At 29.6% G+C, this 15,868-nt stretch overlaps 1 protein-coding gene across 5 annotated transcripts in view; it reads left to right on the top strand.

The window, feature by feature from the left end:
- Positions 1-15,868, top strand: part of LOC134711094 (EH domain-binding protein 1-like) — an 88,021-nt gene that overhangs the window by 48,821 nt on the left and 23,332 nt on the right. For all 5 annotated transcript variants that reach the window (XM_063571528.1, XM_063571527.1, XM_063571532.1 and 2 more), the window contains one exon: positions 6,451-6,524. In XM_063571528.1, the coding sequence (XP_063427598.1) occupies positions 6,451-6,524 (74 nt within the window). The remainder of the gene's footprint in view (positions 1-6,450; positions 6,525-15,868) is intronic.

The following is a 15,868-nucleotide window of genomic DNA, read 5'->3' as shown; positions in this document are numbered from 1 at the left end:
TCTCTCCTAATTAGATTGGTAAATGTCTTGTTTAAACATTGAATTTTGTTTATGTAAACATAGAATTTCTCTTAGTTGTAAAAATATTGACACAGTTTTGTTTGTCTGTTGAAATTTTAACATAATACGTTCCTGCATTGTACATTAATTTTATTTAGTCTTCCTGTTGAAAGATTTCAATTTTAGAAAGTGACCACAGGCCTTTTCTATTGTATTGGAACCAATCATTTCATTTGCAGGACAGTTAATAGAATCGTTGTTTATTTAAGTGTTAAATTTAGGTCAAACTCTCGATAAAAAATCGTTCTTGTGTATAATTTATTTATTTAATTAATAATTAATTTGACATGTTTTATATCAATTGGAAGAATTTTATAAAAAATGATATAATAGAATTTTAGGAAGAATACATTTCTTTTTAAAAACAAGAATTGAATTTTTAATTATTTGTTAAAATAAAGTTTTCTTTTGTTAAAGGCTGTTTAAATATAAAGTTGAATATGTGACATCTTTTATTTCCTGAGTCATATCAATTCCAAAAAGTATGTAGATTTCAAGAGCACCTGAGATCTCCCCTTGATTTTGGTGGAGTTCCTGTTGCTGAGTGTATAGTTTTCTATGCCGTGTTTGGTATACCGTTGTATGTCTTTGTTTTTTGCCTTGGTGTTGTCAGTTTATTATCAACTTTCTTCCGAGTTTGAATGTCCCTTTGGTATCGATGGCCACTCTCATTTTCGTGCAGGATGTTAAGCAACCAACAATCAATCAATCAATCATTTTGTGCGACATAAATTTATTTTTTTGAATGACACTGACACTCTATATTGAGGAAAGAAGAAATTCTTAAATTTATATATTTGAAATTTAAGCAATTTTATATGTTTTCATAAATCATCCTTTTAAATCTTGTCACAAAGTTAAGATATGACTGTGGCAAAGATTGTTTGACCAGTAAAGTACATTTTAACCATTTAATTTCTCGTTATTGCTGATATACAACATGTACAACTACCATTGAATTTCTGTAAAATATGTAAAAGGTTCCTAATTTAGCACATTGAACATAACTCCTGTATATATGTAAGTGTCTATCAAACTGACATATAGATAGATTTACTTATCATATAATCAGATTTTAAAGGTTGTCTTTAATTTTTCCTATTCAGTGTCATTGAACAAATAGAAATATAGTAGTTATTTTAATATTTTGCCTATCCATTTGGGTGGCAACTATTGCGGTATTTGATTAGTGTTAATGTGATAGCAGACACCTTGTTAGTCTATCTAGTTAGGTTTAATGGTATTTTGAAGAGCTTTTAAGATATCTTATCTCTTCGATTTAAAAATTATTGATTTGAATAAAATGATTACATTCAAGCCATGTGAGATTCTTCCCAAGAAAAACAGGATAATTGTGATAAAAATTTGTTCAGAGATAAGAGAAGATAGAAGTTGTTCAATTTTTGGAAATATTTTCACATTTGAAATTTTAATTCTTATTGTACATGTACAATATATCATTATATAAAATATTTGGAAAATTAAATTTTTTAATTAAATTTTTTTTTACCACAAATTTTTTGTTTTCTGTTGGTTTTTTTTGGCATTTTAAAAATACCAACTGCATATGTTTCTGAAAATATTCAATTTTTTTAAATTTTGAATGAAAAAAACTACTTAAGTTCAAAGCAAAATTCAAAATATGAATTTGGACAGCTCTGAAGGAGCAAATGTAAAATGACACCCTTATATCTACTTTGTAAGAAGCACCTCCCTCCCACACAAAAGTACTAAGACAAATAACAATAAGTAGATAAAATATTTTGATTTTAAATCTATATTTAATAATTTACTCAGATTTTAATTTATGGATTTTGATATTGACATGCCTTTAAAACTTGTTATTCAGGATTTATTATTGTTTTTAAGGTGAATCACTAATTAAATGCCAAACTAAAGACAATTTCTTATAAGAAGGTTGCATAATTCATATTACAAATGCAGAATTTGCCAAGACCATGAGGTCAAGCATCCACTTAAAAACATGTTTCTTCAGTCCACAAAAATAAATGATTAAGGTATTTTTTCATTATTCAATTTTTTGGGAATAAATTTCATGTGTATTGAAATTCCAATCATATGACAATTCATAATTAAAATATTTTGAATTCAAAATTTTTTATTTCCTATTTTTTTCAAGGAGAGCGGTTAAAGCTTGAAAGAACACAGTAGAAAAACGTTACAGGGGGGATTACTGTGTAAAGCGGATTTGGAGCCTAATCTTATAGTACCTTGTAACAGGTCATTTGTGATCTTACATCATAACATTTACAGGGTCCTTTGATAAATTTAAAGGTCTCTAAAACTATAGCCCGATGACCCATTGGCGACACTTTGTAGTTACCGAACTTGTGTTTTCCCTTAGAAACCCATGTGGAGAACATTCTTGTTTCAGCCAGCATTACATTTTATTTAGATGATTCAGAGTTTTTTTGTTATATCCTTGTTGACTTTTTAAGTACATTTATAGCAGTCAAATTTGCTCAGTTGATATTTACTAGTTAGTAGTGTGGAATTTTCATCCCATTTGTGCTTGTTTTTTACTACTTTAATTGAAGATAGTACGTGTTGAGGATATACATGAAATAATTGCCAAGTTGTATATTAGCAACAATTAATTTTTCTTTGAAGATTTATAATACAGTAAACCCAGATATCTCTGTCCTGCTTTTCAGATAATATTTTTATATGTTTCTATTTTCAATGAGCAAAACATATTTACCACTGTACGAACTCAACAACTATTATATGAATAAATTTCTTTTAGCTGATCTTGCCAAGATAAGGCTATAAGGCTTGTCTAGAAAAGGGAATTATTCCCTTTCTTTATCCTATATTCTATGAGCAATACAGGCACAATAAAAAGTATTTTTTGATAATTGTGGCCGAATATATTTATAACAACTGGAAACTGAGAATAATTAGGAAGAGTCAGAAAATTAGCCTCACAATAAATCACCTAGGGACCCCTACAAAGTTCTTGGCACAGTTCTTTAATGTATTTATCAAAATATATATTGTTTATATCTTATTATTTCATGGTATAAATGTTTCATGTGCATGCATCATTTATATCCATTCTTTTCCACATCAATGGAATCTAGATTGGAAAAATTAGCCCTATTAAAATTTAGTATTGAAATTTAATTTAGTGAAACCTATTTATACTGATCCATTTGTTAACTGGAAACCTGTATGAATAGAACTCTTTTTTACTTAGTATAAGAACATACTATCAATATTCTTCAATAATTGAATCTGTATAATAAGCTAAACTCGAGTCAGAGCTCTATGGATAAAATATTCAGCTTCTAAGGAAATCGCTTCAGACAAACTTCGCTGTATTTTTACAACCTACAAATTTACAATTTCTTGTAAGAAAAGTACTAGTGCCCCCAATCCCTTACTATGAATAATTTGTCATCTATGTCTGAAAATTTATGCCATTAAATTAATCCTATGAAATTATTTCAGGTAAAGAAAATCTGTTGACTTAATCAATCAAGATTTTGTGGACTTTTTCTGACAGCTTCTGATAAATGGAGATGCCAATACACAATCTTGTGTGACCTAATCCCTTCTCTCACTTATAGAAATTTTGCATGATGGTTGTTTGGCCAAGTTGCACTTATTGTTCAGAGTGGTCATTCAAAAATTGATTTAAGATTAGGATGAGAGAATAAAGTTAGAATAGGTGAAATATTGCAGTCCTCTTGTGACGTGTTTCTTTGGTCTCATTTTGACAAAGAAAAATATTTCATTGAAAGGATGATTATTCTATCAAATATAAAAAAATAAAGAGAAAAAAATGGTGGGAGGGAAATGTATTAAGACACCATCCCTATATATGTGCTTGTCCTTAACATGCTTGAAACATTTGCCACTGGACATAAAGTAAAAAACAATTATTCAATCAATCCAACTATATGTAATGGTAGACATCTAACACTGGTTGGTGACCTTCTGCTGTTGTCTGCTCTATGGTTGGGTTGTTGTCTCTTTGGCACATTCCCCATTTCCATTCTCAATTTTATCTAAAAGAATTAGAGGGGTAAAAGGAAAAAAATGTTTTCTCTCTCCATAGTTTAACAAGAATATCTAGAAAGCAGTTTTTGTTACATCCCTTACCTAAAGAATATAAATGGGGGAAAAGAAAGCAAGAATTTCATTCTCTTCTTCCAAATTTTTACCGGAAGGTTTGAGGAGCAACTTAATTAGTCAGGAAAGGTCCATATTTGGATGAGAATTATTTTTCTATCATTTTGATTTTACAATTTGGCGTAACTCCTCCTCTTGTTTCCACTCCACTTTCAACTTTTTTACACTTGAAAATTGCATCACAGTGCATCACACATTGAAAAACACCATTGAATCCTTGAGGTTTAAGGGTGAAAGCTCTTATCATGCAAATGAATGCAGTGAAATAAAAGACTGCATTAAGAATAATTAGGAACGAATCTCAATAAGAAGGAGCAAATCTCCTATGAGGAATAATTATAATAAGAAATGTCAGTTTTTTTGTAAGGAAGAACAACGGTTGTATCCAATCTTTACAACTAGATAAGAGACTCAGATCACTTTTCATATAGTATTTGCATTTATATGGAATTGAAAAAGAATTAGAAATAATTTTCAAATAAATATTGACAAAACTCATAAATTTTAAGTGTTTTAATCCGAGAAATAAACAATAATTCAAGATATTACATGCTATATATTTCACCTGTTCTAACTTTCTAAATCTCTTTGTAACTACCCACAAATCCTTTGTGTAATACATATTTTATAAACATATTTTATCAATAAAAATTAAGTTCAGGATTAAGTTCCTTAATTCCTAATGAGTCTAAAACTATTTGATCCTGTATTGTTACAAAATATAAATTCAATTTCTTGGCAAGAAGCCCTGTCGCTTGAACTCCTTTTGTGGTTTGTAGTAATGAAAATTTCAAATATTTTTATTGTTATATAACAAAATTCTGTAAATATTTTTATTGTGAAGTTCGGTTTAATCTATCAAATTCTTCTGAAACCTATTTTTGTATTCTGAAAGATCAGCATTTTGTCTGTCTTAAAAACAAAATTATTTTAGAATTTTTTTCTTTAAAAGATGGGGGAAAAAGTGGCATTTTAAAAATTTTGATTTGAACATCATTAAAATGCCTATAAAAAAACTATTTTTTTAATTCAATTTGCTAACACCCATGTCATTTTGTCTCTGGCAGAGCAGATAGTAATTGTCTCATTGGCAATCATGCCGGATCTCAGTGTTTCAGTATTTTTGATTGTCAGCAAAATGCCCCCAAAAAAAATAATTAATATTGAGGTGTAATATAAGAAAAAAAAACTTGACAAAAAATTCATTTCCATGTGCTGTTATTGTAAAAAAAAAATCATTGAAACCACAATTCCCATGACAACGACATTTTGGGGAAATTCCAGTAAATACTTTGCCTAAAACCCTTTAATCACCATCATTTTTTTAGAAAAAAAAATTTTTTTGGCATGAAGTTATAAACCATTTCCCCTTGGTTAATGTATTATTGTAAAAAAAGACATTTCATCTATCTGTCTTGTCTGGTCAGTTTTAAGACTAGAATTTGTCACTACAAATCTTTTGTTTTATATCCATTCAGTCTTTGTAACTATGGAAGCCTTCATTAAAGAAACCATGCATGTATAATATATTAATATCTTTTTCTATACAAGACATTAACTAATCTCTGATGAGCTTCTATTTCCAATGAATAAGGTCGTTCCTTATCTCTTTGTAATTAGCGACCGTCACATTTTCTAATAAATAAAGATTACCAACACTTTAAAAAATGAAATATTTCCATGACAGAAACCTTTCAGTTCGAATCACTCTGACAAAATAAATTTTCACAAAGTCGTTTTAAGATTTATCCAAAACATTATTTCAAGCTCCTTATAAGAATAATAGCATAAGGAGATTTCTTTGGTTATACTGTAGTCACATAGGGCACATCAATTTAAGAATCTTATAAATCTCTTTAGCTTCTTTTCTTATTTATATAAATTTCTTTAACTTATTATATGAATAAAATTCAGATCAGAGAGGAGCATCTGATAGCATTAATATTATAAAAAGAATTGTGTAAATTGTTTAAGCCCGGGATGAGGTTTTAAGGTTTTAAGAAGGGATCAGTTTCCTTAATATCCCAGGAGAAAACTTGTAAGGCTTGTAAGTATATTGTGAAAATATTATCATCTTTAGACTTAAACCCATTAGGGTAATACTAGTTAAGAAATCAGCTTTTCTGCAAAGTTTCTATATAATACCAAACATTAGGTTCTTTAGTTTGAGCCAAGAGTTTTCAGTTTCAAGAAGTTAGGTTAGAAATGGAATTTTTACATGTATATTTGCAGGGAAAAGGAAGACGATTTAGAGCAGAGATTCGAGCTGCTGAATCGAGAGCTCCGTGCTATGATGGCGATGGAAGGTATATATTCTATAAGAAGTTCATGTCTTTTGAAAATTATGTGCTTTGGATGTTGAAAATCGTCACTTTATCCAAATATTTTTGAAATGATCTCAAATTTGTGCTGGTATGAGGAAGATGTAGATTTTATATTGAGAATTAGTTTAAGCTTATGTTATCATGGTTATGGTGGCCATTTTGGATAAAAATTGTTATTTTGAGGATTGGAGGATAATGAAAACCAAAAGTTGAAAAAATTCAAATTCATGGATAAAACCAGGTAGGTAAGAAGGTTTTCAATGAGATATGGATTAATGGTTCGATGAAATGCACCTTTACATTGGAAAAAGTGGCATTTTTGAATATTGTGGAATTTCCGTGCAAATAGGAATTACTGCTATAACAAGGACTTTAGAATTCCCTTTGATAGCATAAGTCTGAATGCATTTTTTACTGGTCAATGATCATATAGATAAAGAATTCTATTAGTCATCATGATATAGAATTATACAGGTACTTATAGATATAGGAAGATGTGGTGTGAGTGCCAATAGTTGTATACATGTATGTATGTATACTTATACATGTATGTTGAAACAGCAGGTGGAAAAGTCAAAGTTTAAGTCCTTACTTCTTAGAAGTTATTGTACCATTATGAAATAAGAAATTGAATATATTTTGTTTAATTTTAGAATATTAATTCCGAGGTTAAGAATTCTGTAAGATGTACATAAGGATAAAAGGAGATGTCGGATTTAATCTTAATGAGATGTAATCCAACTACAGGAACAGGCAAAATACATTTTTGTATGGTTTTACAAGATGAACAAAATAATAGTCAAATCATTAAAATAACAATTGAATTAAAATAAAACACACAAGTTTTTGTAACATTAATAAAAGACAAATGGGTTAAAACAAAAATTGAGGAAACAGCAACCACAAGACAACAATCACAAAATATTATTTGATAATTTTAATTTTTTTTTTTTCCAAATGCGTATTACCAAATTTATCAGATTTATTTTATCATACATTGAAACGAGTTTGACAAGTTGGGCATTAGTTTTGTGATAATTGGAAAATATTCATTTTAATTGTTACTTCCGTTGGTGTCCAAAAATTGACAGTTTTTGATACAAAAGAATTTTATGGCTATAAGTTTGATGTTCGTAACAGCCCTACTGAGATTAATTTGGTTTTACCGGCACAAATATTTATTCCACTCTTGGTAATTGCTGAATAAAGCGTTCAATAATTTGCTTACACAAAGTCCATCAAAATTTCAGCTATAATTTTTTTCTCTATTTATTTTGCACCAATATTTTTTTTAAAGAATTCTTAAAAATTCATAAAATTTTCTCTTTTCTATTCCCTTTAGGAGAATATTTGTCAATTTAATTGTTTTTGTTCAAATTGTTTTGATCAATTTCTTCATATTTCCTTAATGTTTAATTGTTTTGATTTTGGGTTATAAAGTATTTTAATCAAAATAGTTTTGAAAATTTGTTTGTACATTTTTACATATGAAATATAGATTAAATAAAAATTTATATATTTTAAAAAGGATTGCTAGAATTTTTCTAAGATAAAAATAAAACTGTTTTGACAGTTTGTAAAAAGCGAATTAAGTACTCATAAAAACAAACAAAAAATTCAAAATTGAGAATTTCTATTTCCCACGCAGTCATTTATGTTGTTTTCATTTCCTTGAGTATTTTTTCACAATTTTTGAAAATAGAATGTCAAACTTTTTATATTGGAAAAAAAATGCCTAAAGCTGAATTTTCTCGACTAAAATAAGAAATATGGAAGTGAATTGTCCGTTGACAGGTAAATGTTTTCTTGGGTTATTTCTTTTTAATTTAAAGGAATGTAATTAGACGTTGTGAGTATTTGTACTACGAGGAATTTTGTTGATATATACGAATAATAGACTATTGTAAAGTCCATTTACTTCCATTGTGAATGATAATTTTACAGGAGGTCTTAAAACAACTCTTTTGAACTGAAATCCCTAAGAGTGGTATAAAGTGTTTATTCATGAGGGGTTAGTTGATTAGTAATGTACCCCATTGGGTCAGGTCCATTCTTTTTATTGATAGAGATCTTTAATGGAGTCACTTTTAGAAATATACTTGTTTTTGTAACTTTATCAATAAACTTTGTCTTTTAATTGTTATCCCATGTTTTCTTCTATTATCTTTTGACCTCCTCGGACTGTTTTCTTTATTTGCCTCGATTGTTGTAAAAATAAAAATATTGGAATTTAATATTATTTTTGTTTCAGGTGTGTTGAATTTTATTTTTAGAAATTTAATTGAATTGTTCGCATTTATGTTTCGGATAAAAAAAAATCTACATTTTAAAAATATTTTTGAACATATAATTAAAAGTCCAGACCTGCGTTTCACAAAAACACTTACGACTTAAATTGATCGTAGGTCATGATCAATTCAGAATACTTACGACTAAATTTAGTCCTACTTTTTTTTGGTGAAAAGCAGGTCTGATTAATTGTATATATTGGAAGCAAGACCTCTTGAAAATTTCCAACTTCATTTTATTTCTTCTTTATATCAAACAAAGAATGATAGCAGTCTATAATTTTTTTTAATTCAAAAACAATTGCAAAAAACTTTTCAATAATGGAGAATTAAGCTGGTCAAACAATTTCATTTGAAAATGCTACTTTTATTATGGTTTAATTGTTGTCGTATTTTGTAAAATTACTTTGTATAACATGTTAAACAGCAATTAGCTGTTCAAATACAGATCATTACACAATGACAATCGGCAGAAAAAAATCTTTTTTCATGATCATGGACTTTTGTTCCAAGACCAATCATAAAGATCTTTGGTATTGTTGAAATAACCCTTAATTATTGGCCATCATTCTAATGTCATGTAAAAGCTGCTTAAACACGTAAATTTTCATCCTTTTCAATAATGATACATTAATGCTATCTCCTTCTGCAAGAAGTAATTAATTTACTAATCTTCTCATTAACATGGCCAGCCACCTGATCTAAAAGTCCTCCAAACTTAGAACTCAGAACGCTATCATCCTTTTACATGTATGTATTTAATACAGTTCTTTAAGCTTCTTTAAAAAATTAATTAAGGTGTAATACCTTTTTCATTCAAATTATTTTCTAAATATTGATGTAAGCTCTCATAAAATGTGACAGTATCGTTATTATATCTACTCCCATCTATGATTAGGGCAATGAAATTTGTCGTGTAGCATGATCTTCGAAAGAGATGAAAAACATATTATTGTACTCTATGCTCTTTTTTTCTTTTTTTTCAGCTCTATTTAATTAAGACAGAAAAGTTATTATACAAATTAAATTATTTCATTTTGTCACAAGTTCAAAATCAGAAAAGCTTTAATAAGTCCAGGCCTTTGGTCATAAAAATTTGGAGCATGATTATTGTGCATGAACGTAGCAATCAACCAATTAAAATACTAGATTTGGTGTTTCAAGCACAAGTTAAGTACTAAGTAATTTAAGTTTCATAAAAGAGCCAAGAAACCAAATCATGGCTCTTAACATACAGCCTCCTTTGACTTAAAACATACCTAAACCTGTAGCAGGGTATATTCCAGGTTACCACTGTTCATCCTAATATGTGTCCTTTGTCTATCAATACATGAAAATATATCACTTTTTTTGCAAAAACTACATCTCTAAGATGTAATAAGAAAATATGACAAAATTATGGTCTTGGCCCAGATTTGAAGATATTCCTGTCATACATCTAGTAGAGAATTCCACTAATATAAATGCTAAGAGTCAAAATAACAGTGCAATGAGTGTTTGCTTCAGCTTCATGTTAAAAGCCACACAGTATTGAGACGAAGAACACAAAAAAAAGCACATGTTTATTTGTTTGGGATTTTATCAAGTGCATGATTTTGTGTTCTGAATTTATGCACCATACCTATTCTTGACCATTTTTTTTTATCATATATTATGTTATTTTTATTCATAACAAAGTGCAAAGTTATTTTAATTTTCAAATTGCATGACCGAGTAAAAAAGCAAGACTTAGGTATGCTGTTTCCAACGGTGGTGGTAGCGGCATTAACAATGTATTAATTTGTGATGAGGTCTGTTTATGAGAGACCACTAGTAGTAGGTTAATGATATTTGGTATCTAGTTGTATTAGCATTGGCACATCTCATCGCAATGGAGATAATGTTGCCCCTTCCCCTCTGTCATGGTCTTTTGACTTTAAAACTTTTGCTTACAGTACTTCACATGTACCAGTATTAGTTTGTGATAAGGTTGGTGTAAGTGGAACCACAAGTGCTAGGTCAATGATATTTGGTATGCAGATGCATAAGCATCAGCTTAACATATTTCCATGAAGATCATTTAGCTTTGAGTGTTTTGAATAGTTTATATGTTCAAGTTTGTGATTAGACCAGTTTAAGAGGAACCGCTCATGTTATTTCAATAGTACATGTACATGTATTACCATTTGCAAGTCTTATAATCATGAAGATTATTGTTCCCCACCCCTATCAGGGTTCCTTGACTTTGAATCGTTTATCGTTTACATTATTTACAAGATGAACTTTGTGATTAGGTAAGTGTTAAATGAACCATTTTTATGATAGGTCAATAGTATTTGGTATGTAGTTTTATAAGCATCAGCATTTATCATATCCATTGAGATTATTTTGTCCTGTTCCTTAAGTCATGGTTCATTGACTTTGAATGTTTTTAATACTATATATGTTGAAATATTGCCATTTGTAATTTTGGAGTCTATATTTGCATTCTACCTTAGAAAAAAATAAACAGCCAGACATATCTCTGTGTCAACAATATATAATTAATACCGTAGTGAGAGCTTGCATTGACAAATGATTTCAAGGGACTTTTTCTCATCCATTAATTGTAAGATACTTGTAAATTCTAATTAAGTGAAAGTAAATCAACTGCCATTTTTTCCCACACATACAAATTAAAACAAGTGCATTGAAATTTGAAAGTTGTAATGTGCTGAATTCATATCAAAATTTAGAAAGATTAAAAAAAAAAAAAAATCTTGTGTCATTGTTTTGGGAAATTTCAAGATTTGTATGTTGCACTGATATTTGCAAATAGGGAATTCGATAACCAGCAGACTTAAAAATTTGTTGTGTGGGTTATTTCTTCCTCAAATTTAAATACACATACATCTTTGTATCATTGCATTACTATAAAAATAACCACTTTAATGCACTCAAACATGCAGGAGATTAAATGTCAATGTACTTACATCAGACAACAACAAAAACATATTCTTCTAACAATTGACTTAAGGAGGCTTGTGGGTATAAGAATTTCAGAAAAAAATAAACATTTATTTTTCAATACAAATTTTATAAATTACCTTTAGTAGTTTTTACTTTAACACTTGGTACAAAAATCATTCCAAAAAATCGATTCGTGTTGGCCCCAGGTGACTTTTAAAATGTAGATATCATTGAAAAAGCTCCAAATTATCTCCCTTTGGTGTAAAAATGCCGTTTTTTGGCATTAAAATTGAAATAACTTTTTTAACTCATCGGTGACCTATACTTTTTATTGTCGTTTTCTAATAAACTTTACAAAAACTAAATAATTGTACAATTTAAGCGATTTCTGTAATTTAGTTCTTTTTTAATTTCGATATTACTGCTTTTTCTCCTATTAGTTCAACAGAAAAAAGGACATTAACAAAAATGTATGGTTTTTTTTAAAGCCAGATTGTGAGCGTAAATGAACGGTGACCCCATTTTTTTATTTTATTTTTCTACTAAGCATAAGATAAAGTTCATTTATAGAAAAATATAGCAAAATCTTATATTAAATAAAAAAAATGATTTAGACCCGCGAGCCCCCTTAATGCATGACTTTGAAGTACACTTGACCATTACAATGGGGTTAAAAATGTCAGAATTGTTTGATGTTTGAAATTATGTGCATACTGTAAATTCAAAATTATTGCGTGCATTTATTATTGCGATTTTGTCATTTTACACTTGAATGTGATTTTTATTTTTACGATTTTGAGAAAAGTCATGCTTAATTCAGTTAAAATATTACAAAATGCGAGTTTTAATTATTGCGTTTACAAATCAGTCCCATTATTCGCAATGATAAAAACCTCGCAATAATTTCTGAATTTACAGTATTACATTGTGACAAGATTGATACAGATGTGAAAGTAGAATACTGTGATACATGACTGGGAATGTGACAGTATACAATGACATGTGAATTGTGATTCAAAGTATGATAGTAGAAACATGTGATTTTAAAAGATGTGAATGAAGAAGACTGTGGAAAGTCATGAAGAATTTAAAATTGTAATACTATGAGGACTTGTGATAAAAGATGTGAAAATATAAGGTTGTCACATGTGATAAAAGATGTGAAACTATAATGTTGTCAAATGTGATTTGAGATGTGAAAACATAATGTTGTTCCATGTGATAGAAGATGTGAAAATAAATTTTGTCACATGTGATTTAAGATGTGAAAATAGAATTTTGTCACATGTGATAAAAGATGTGAAAATATAATGGTTACATGTGATTTAAGATATGAAAATATAATGTTGTCACATGTTATTTAAGATGTGAAAATAAAATGTTGTCACATATGATAAAAGATATGAAAATATAATGTTGTCACATGTGATTTAAGATGTGAAAATATAGTATTGTTGCACGTGATTAACGATGTGAAAGTAGAATTTTGTCACGAGTAGTTCTGGGTTTTATGTCAAACACAGTCACAAGTGATAAATGGTGTGAAAGTAGAATACTGTGACTTGATTGAAATAGGATTATGAGTATGTGTTTAGTCCATTGTCGAAGGCTGTAGTTTTACCTGTAACTGTTCACATCTTTGTCCTTTGTCTATGGATGTTTGTCTCATATGCAATCCTACATCATTATAATTATACCCCTGCTTTAAATACCCCCGCTTTAAAAAAGGGGGGGTATACTGTTTTACCTCTGTCTGTCAGTCCGTCAGTCCGTCCGTCAGTCCGTCCCATGAAACTTTCGTCACATTTTTCTCAGGAACTACACATCCACCCTTTCTGTAATTTGGTATCAACATTTATATATGTCAGCCATACCGTGTGATGCGTTTTCAGATTCATCATTCATCGACTTCCTGTTTACCGAACACTTGTATGATTTTACACATGATAGCCAAGTTGAAAATTTTTGTCACAATTTTCTCAGGAACTACAATACAAGGATTTCTGAAATTTGGTTTTAGGGTTTATTTAAGTCAGCTATACCGTGTGATGCGTTTTCAGATTCATCACTTGACAAATTCCTGTTTACCGAACACTTGCATATTTTTACACTATTAATATTATCCACTTGCGGCGGGGGTATCATCAGTGATCAGTAAGTAGCTCACAGTTTCACTTGTTATGTACTGTGGATTCATTTATTTTCGTAGGTACAACTTTTTGTGCATTGAGGAAAACTTGCACTTTTGTGGATATTTGATTTCAGGGTTTTCCAAATCTGTATACAAACCAATGGAAAAAATTTTGCAATTCGTTGAACTGTACCCATGAAATCCACAAACATTGGTATCCAACGAAAATTAATGAATCCACAGTAGATGTGAAAGTAAAGAGAATAAAATGTGATTATCTTATCACTTATCACACTTCAATTCAATGTGATTATTAAAGTGTAAAAGGGAATAAGATAAAATGATTACCAACATGAAAATTAATGGCATGATAATAAAATAATGTGTTAAAGTGAACAGCACAAAATGTGATTTCTAGATTACAATGTAAATATTGAAGACAAAAGTGTGGTGATAATAGATGTTTAAAGTATTTAATGAAGAGCATTAAAATTGCATGGATATAAAGCAGTGGCGGATCCAGACGGGGGTTCCGGGGTTGGAATCCCACTTTTTGTGGACGATCAATGCATTTGAATGGGGACATATAGTTGTAACCCCTCCCCTTTATCCTGGGTTGGGAACTCCCCCTTTTAAAATGGCTGCATCCACCCCTGCAAAGGTTGAGAACAGAAGTTGTTTGCCAAACCTTGTCATCCTTATCCAGGGAAACTATCATTATTTTTCTTATTCATCTATTCCTGTGTTTATAAAGCTTTTTGGGAGACGGGCAATGCATGTTTAAGCCAAATTGAAGTATTAAGGACAAACCATTCCAAACTAAAGTTCTCTTTTTTTAAATAAAAAAAAATGATAGAGAAACAAGTAATGGTATGTTTGCATAGGTTAGGCTGCTATACACATTTAGAAATTTATTATATCTTCTCTTACAAAGACATTTTCTAGCATTACAATATAATTATGTAAAAGCAAATGTTTGGACCTGTGTTGATGAAACAGTAAACTAACAAGATAAAACCAAAAAAAAATACATCTGCACCATTGCAAACATTCTGTATACACTCATTCAGTACCTGCCCGGATTTCAGGTCTATAAGTTCTACCTGCCGTTTTATTTACTTGACCTTTCACTCGCTGCAACATTATTCAGAATAATATCCCATCTTTTCCATTAGTAGAAGTCTTGATCATTAATTTTCTATTAAGGAGGTTGTTTTTTTCTTGGGAGGTCTTTGTTTTTTCTCTCACTTTAACAAAAAATCATTTGTTAATGTAATAATCTTTATGTCAGGTAATTTATCAGAATCTCATTATAATGTACTGATGAAACTATTTGTGGTTTATGTTTTTTTCTTCAACTTTTAATTACTATGATAACACTACCATATGGTAAATTTAGCAGTTATTATTTGTTCTGATTTTCACTTTAATGAGATAGAGAATTTGCAAGAGAAATGGTCAGAATTGCTTTGCCATTAAATGACACCAGAGAAACGTGTCTCTCTTTCATGCCCTTGTTACCTGTCAGGTGAGAGGCACAGCTTTAATTGTTTTGTCATCACTGTCTTGGCAGATAGATGTATTGAAGAGTTAATTTTCCAGTCTGTTCAATAGGAAGTCGTGTCTTTTACCACAGAGCTGTCAGAGTCCATATGCCTCTCTTTGCTGTAGCCATTTATCCTTCAAACAAGACAAATAATTCTGAATTCATCAATCTGCTCTTTAAGTCCTTTATTTTTTTACACTCTGACTCAATGATTCATATTTTCGTTAGAAAGTCTTTTTTGTTTTCTCAAGGTAAATACGCTGAAAGGTGATGTGAAATTAGAGAAAAGGAAAAAATCTTGAAAGACATCAGAGTTCATTCTCTTATTAGAAACCACAATTGAAAATTATGAATAAATTAAACTACGATGTTAATTCTATAACAACAATAATAAATTATTTTTGTAGAAATACCTGTCTACTTAGTTGATCTT

The sequence above is a fragment of the Mytilus trossulus genome, chromosome 3 (assembly GCF_036588685.1).
Source record: "Mytilus trossulus isolate FHL-02 chromosome 3, PNRI_Mtr1.1.1.hap1, whole genome shotgun sequence".
Taxonomy (NCBI): domain Eukaryota; kingdom Metazoa; phylum Mollusca; class Bivalvia; order Mytilida; family Mytilidae; genus Mytilus; species Mytilus trossulus.
The sequence above is the reverse complement of the archived record's forward strand: the minus strand, read 5'-3'. Positions and strand labels throughout refer to the sequence as shown.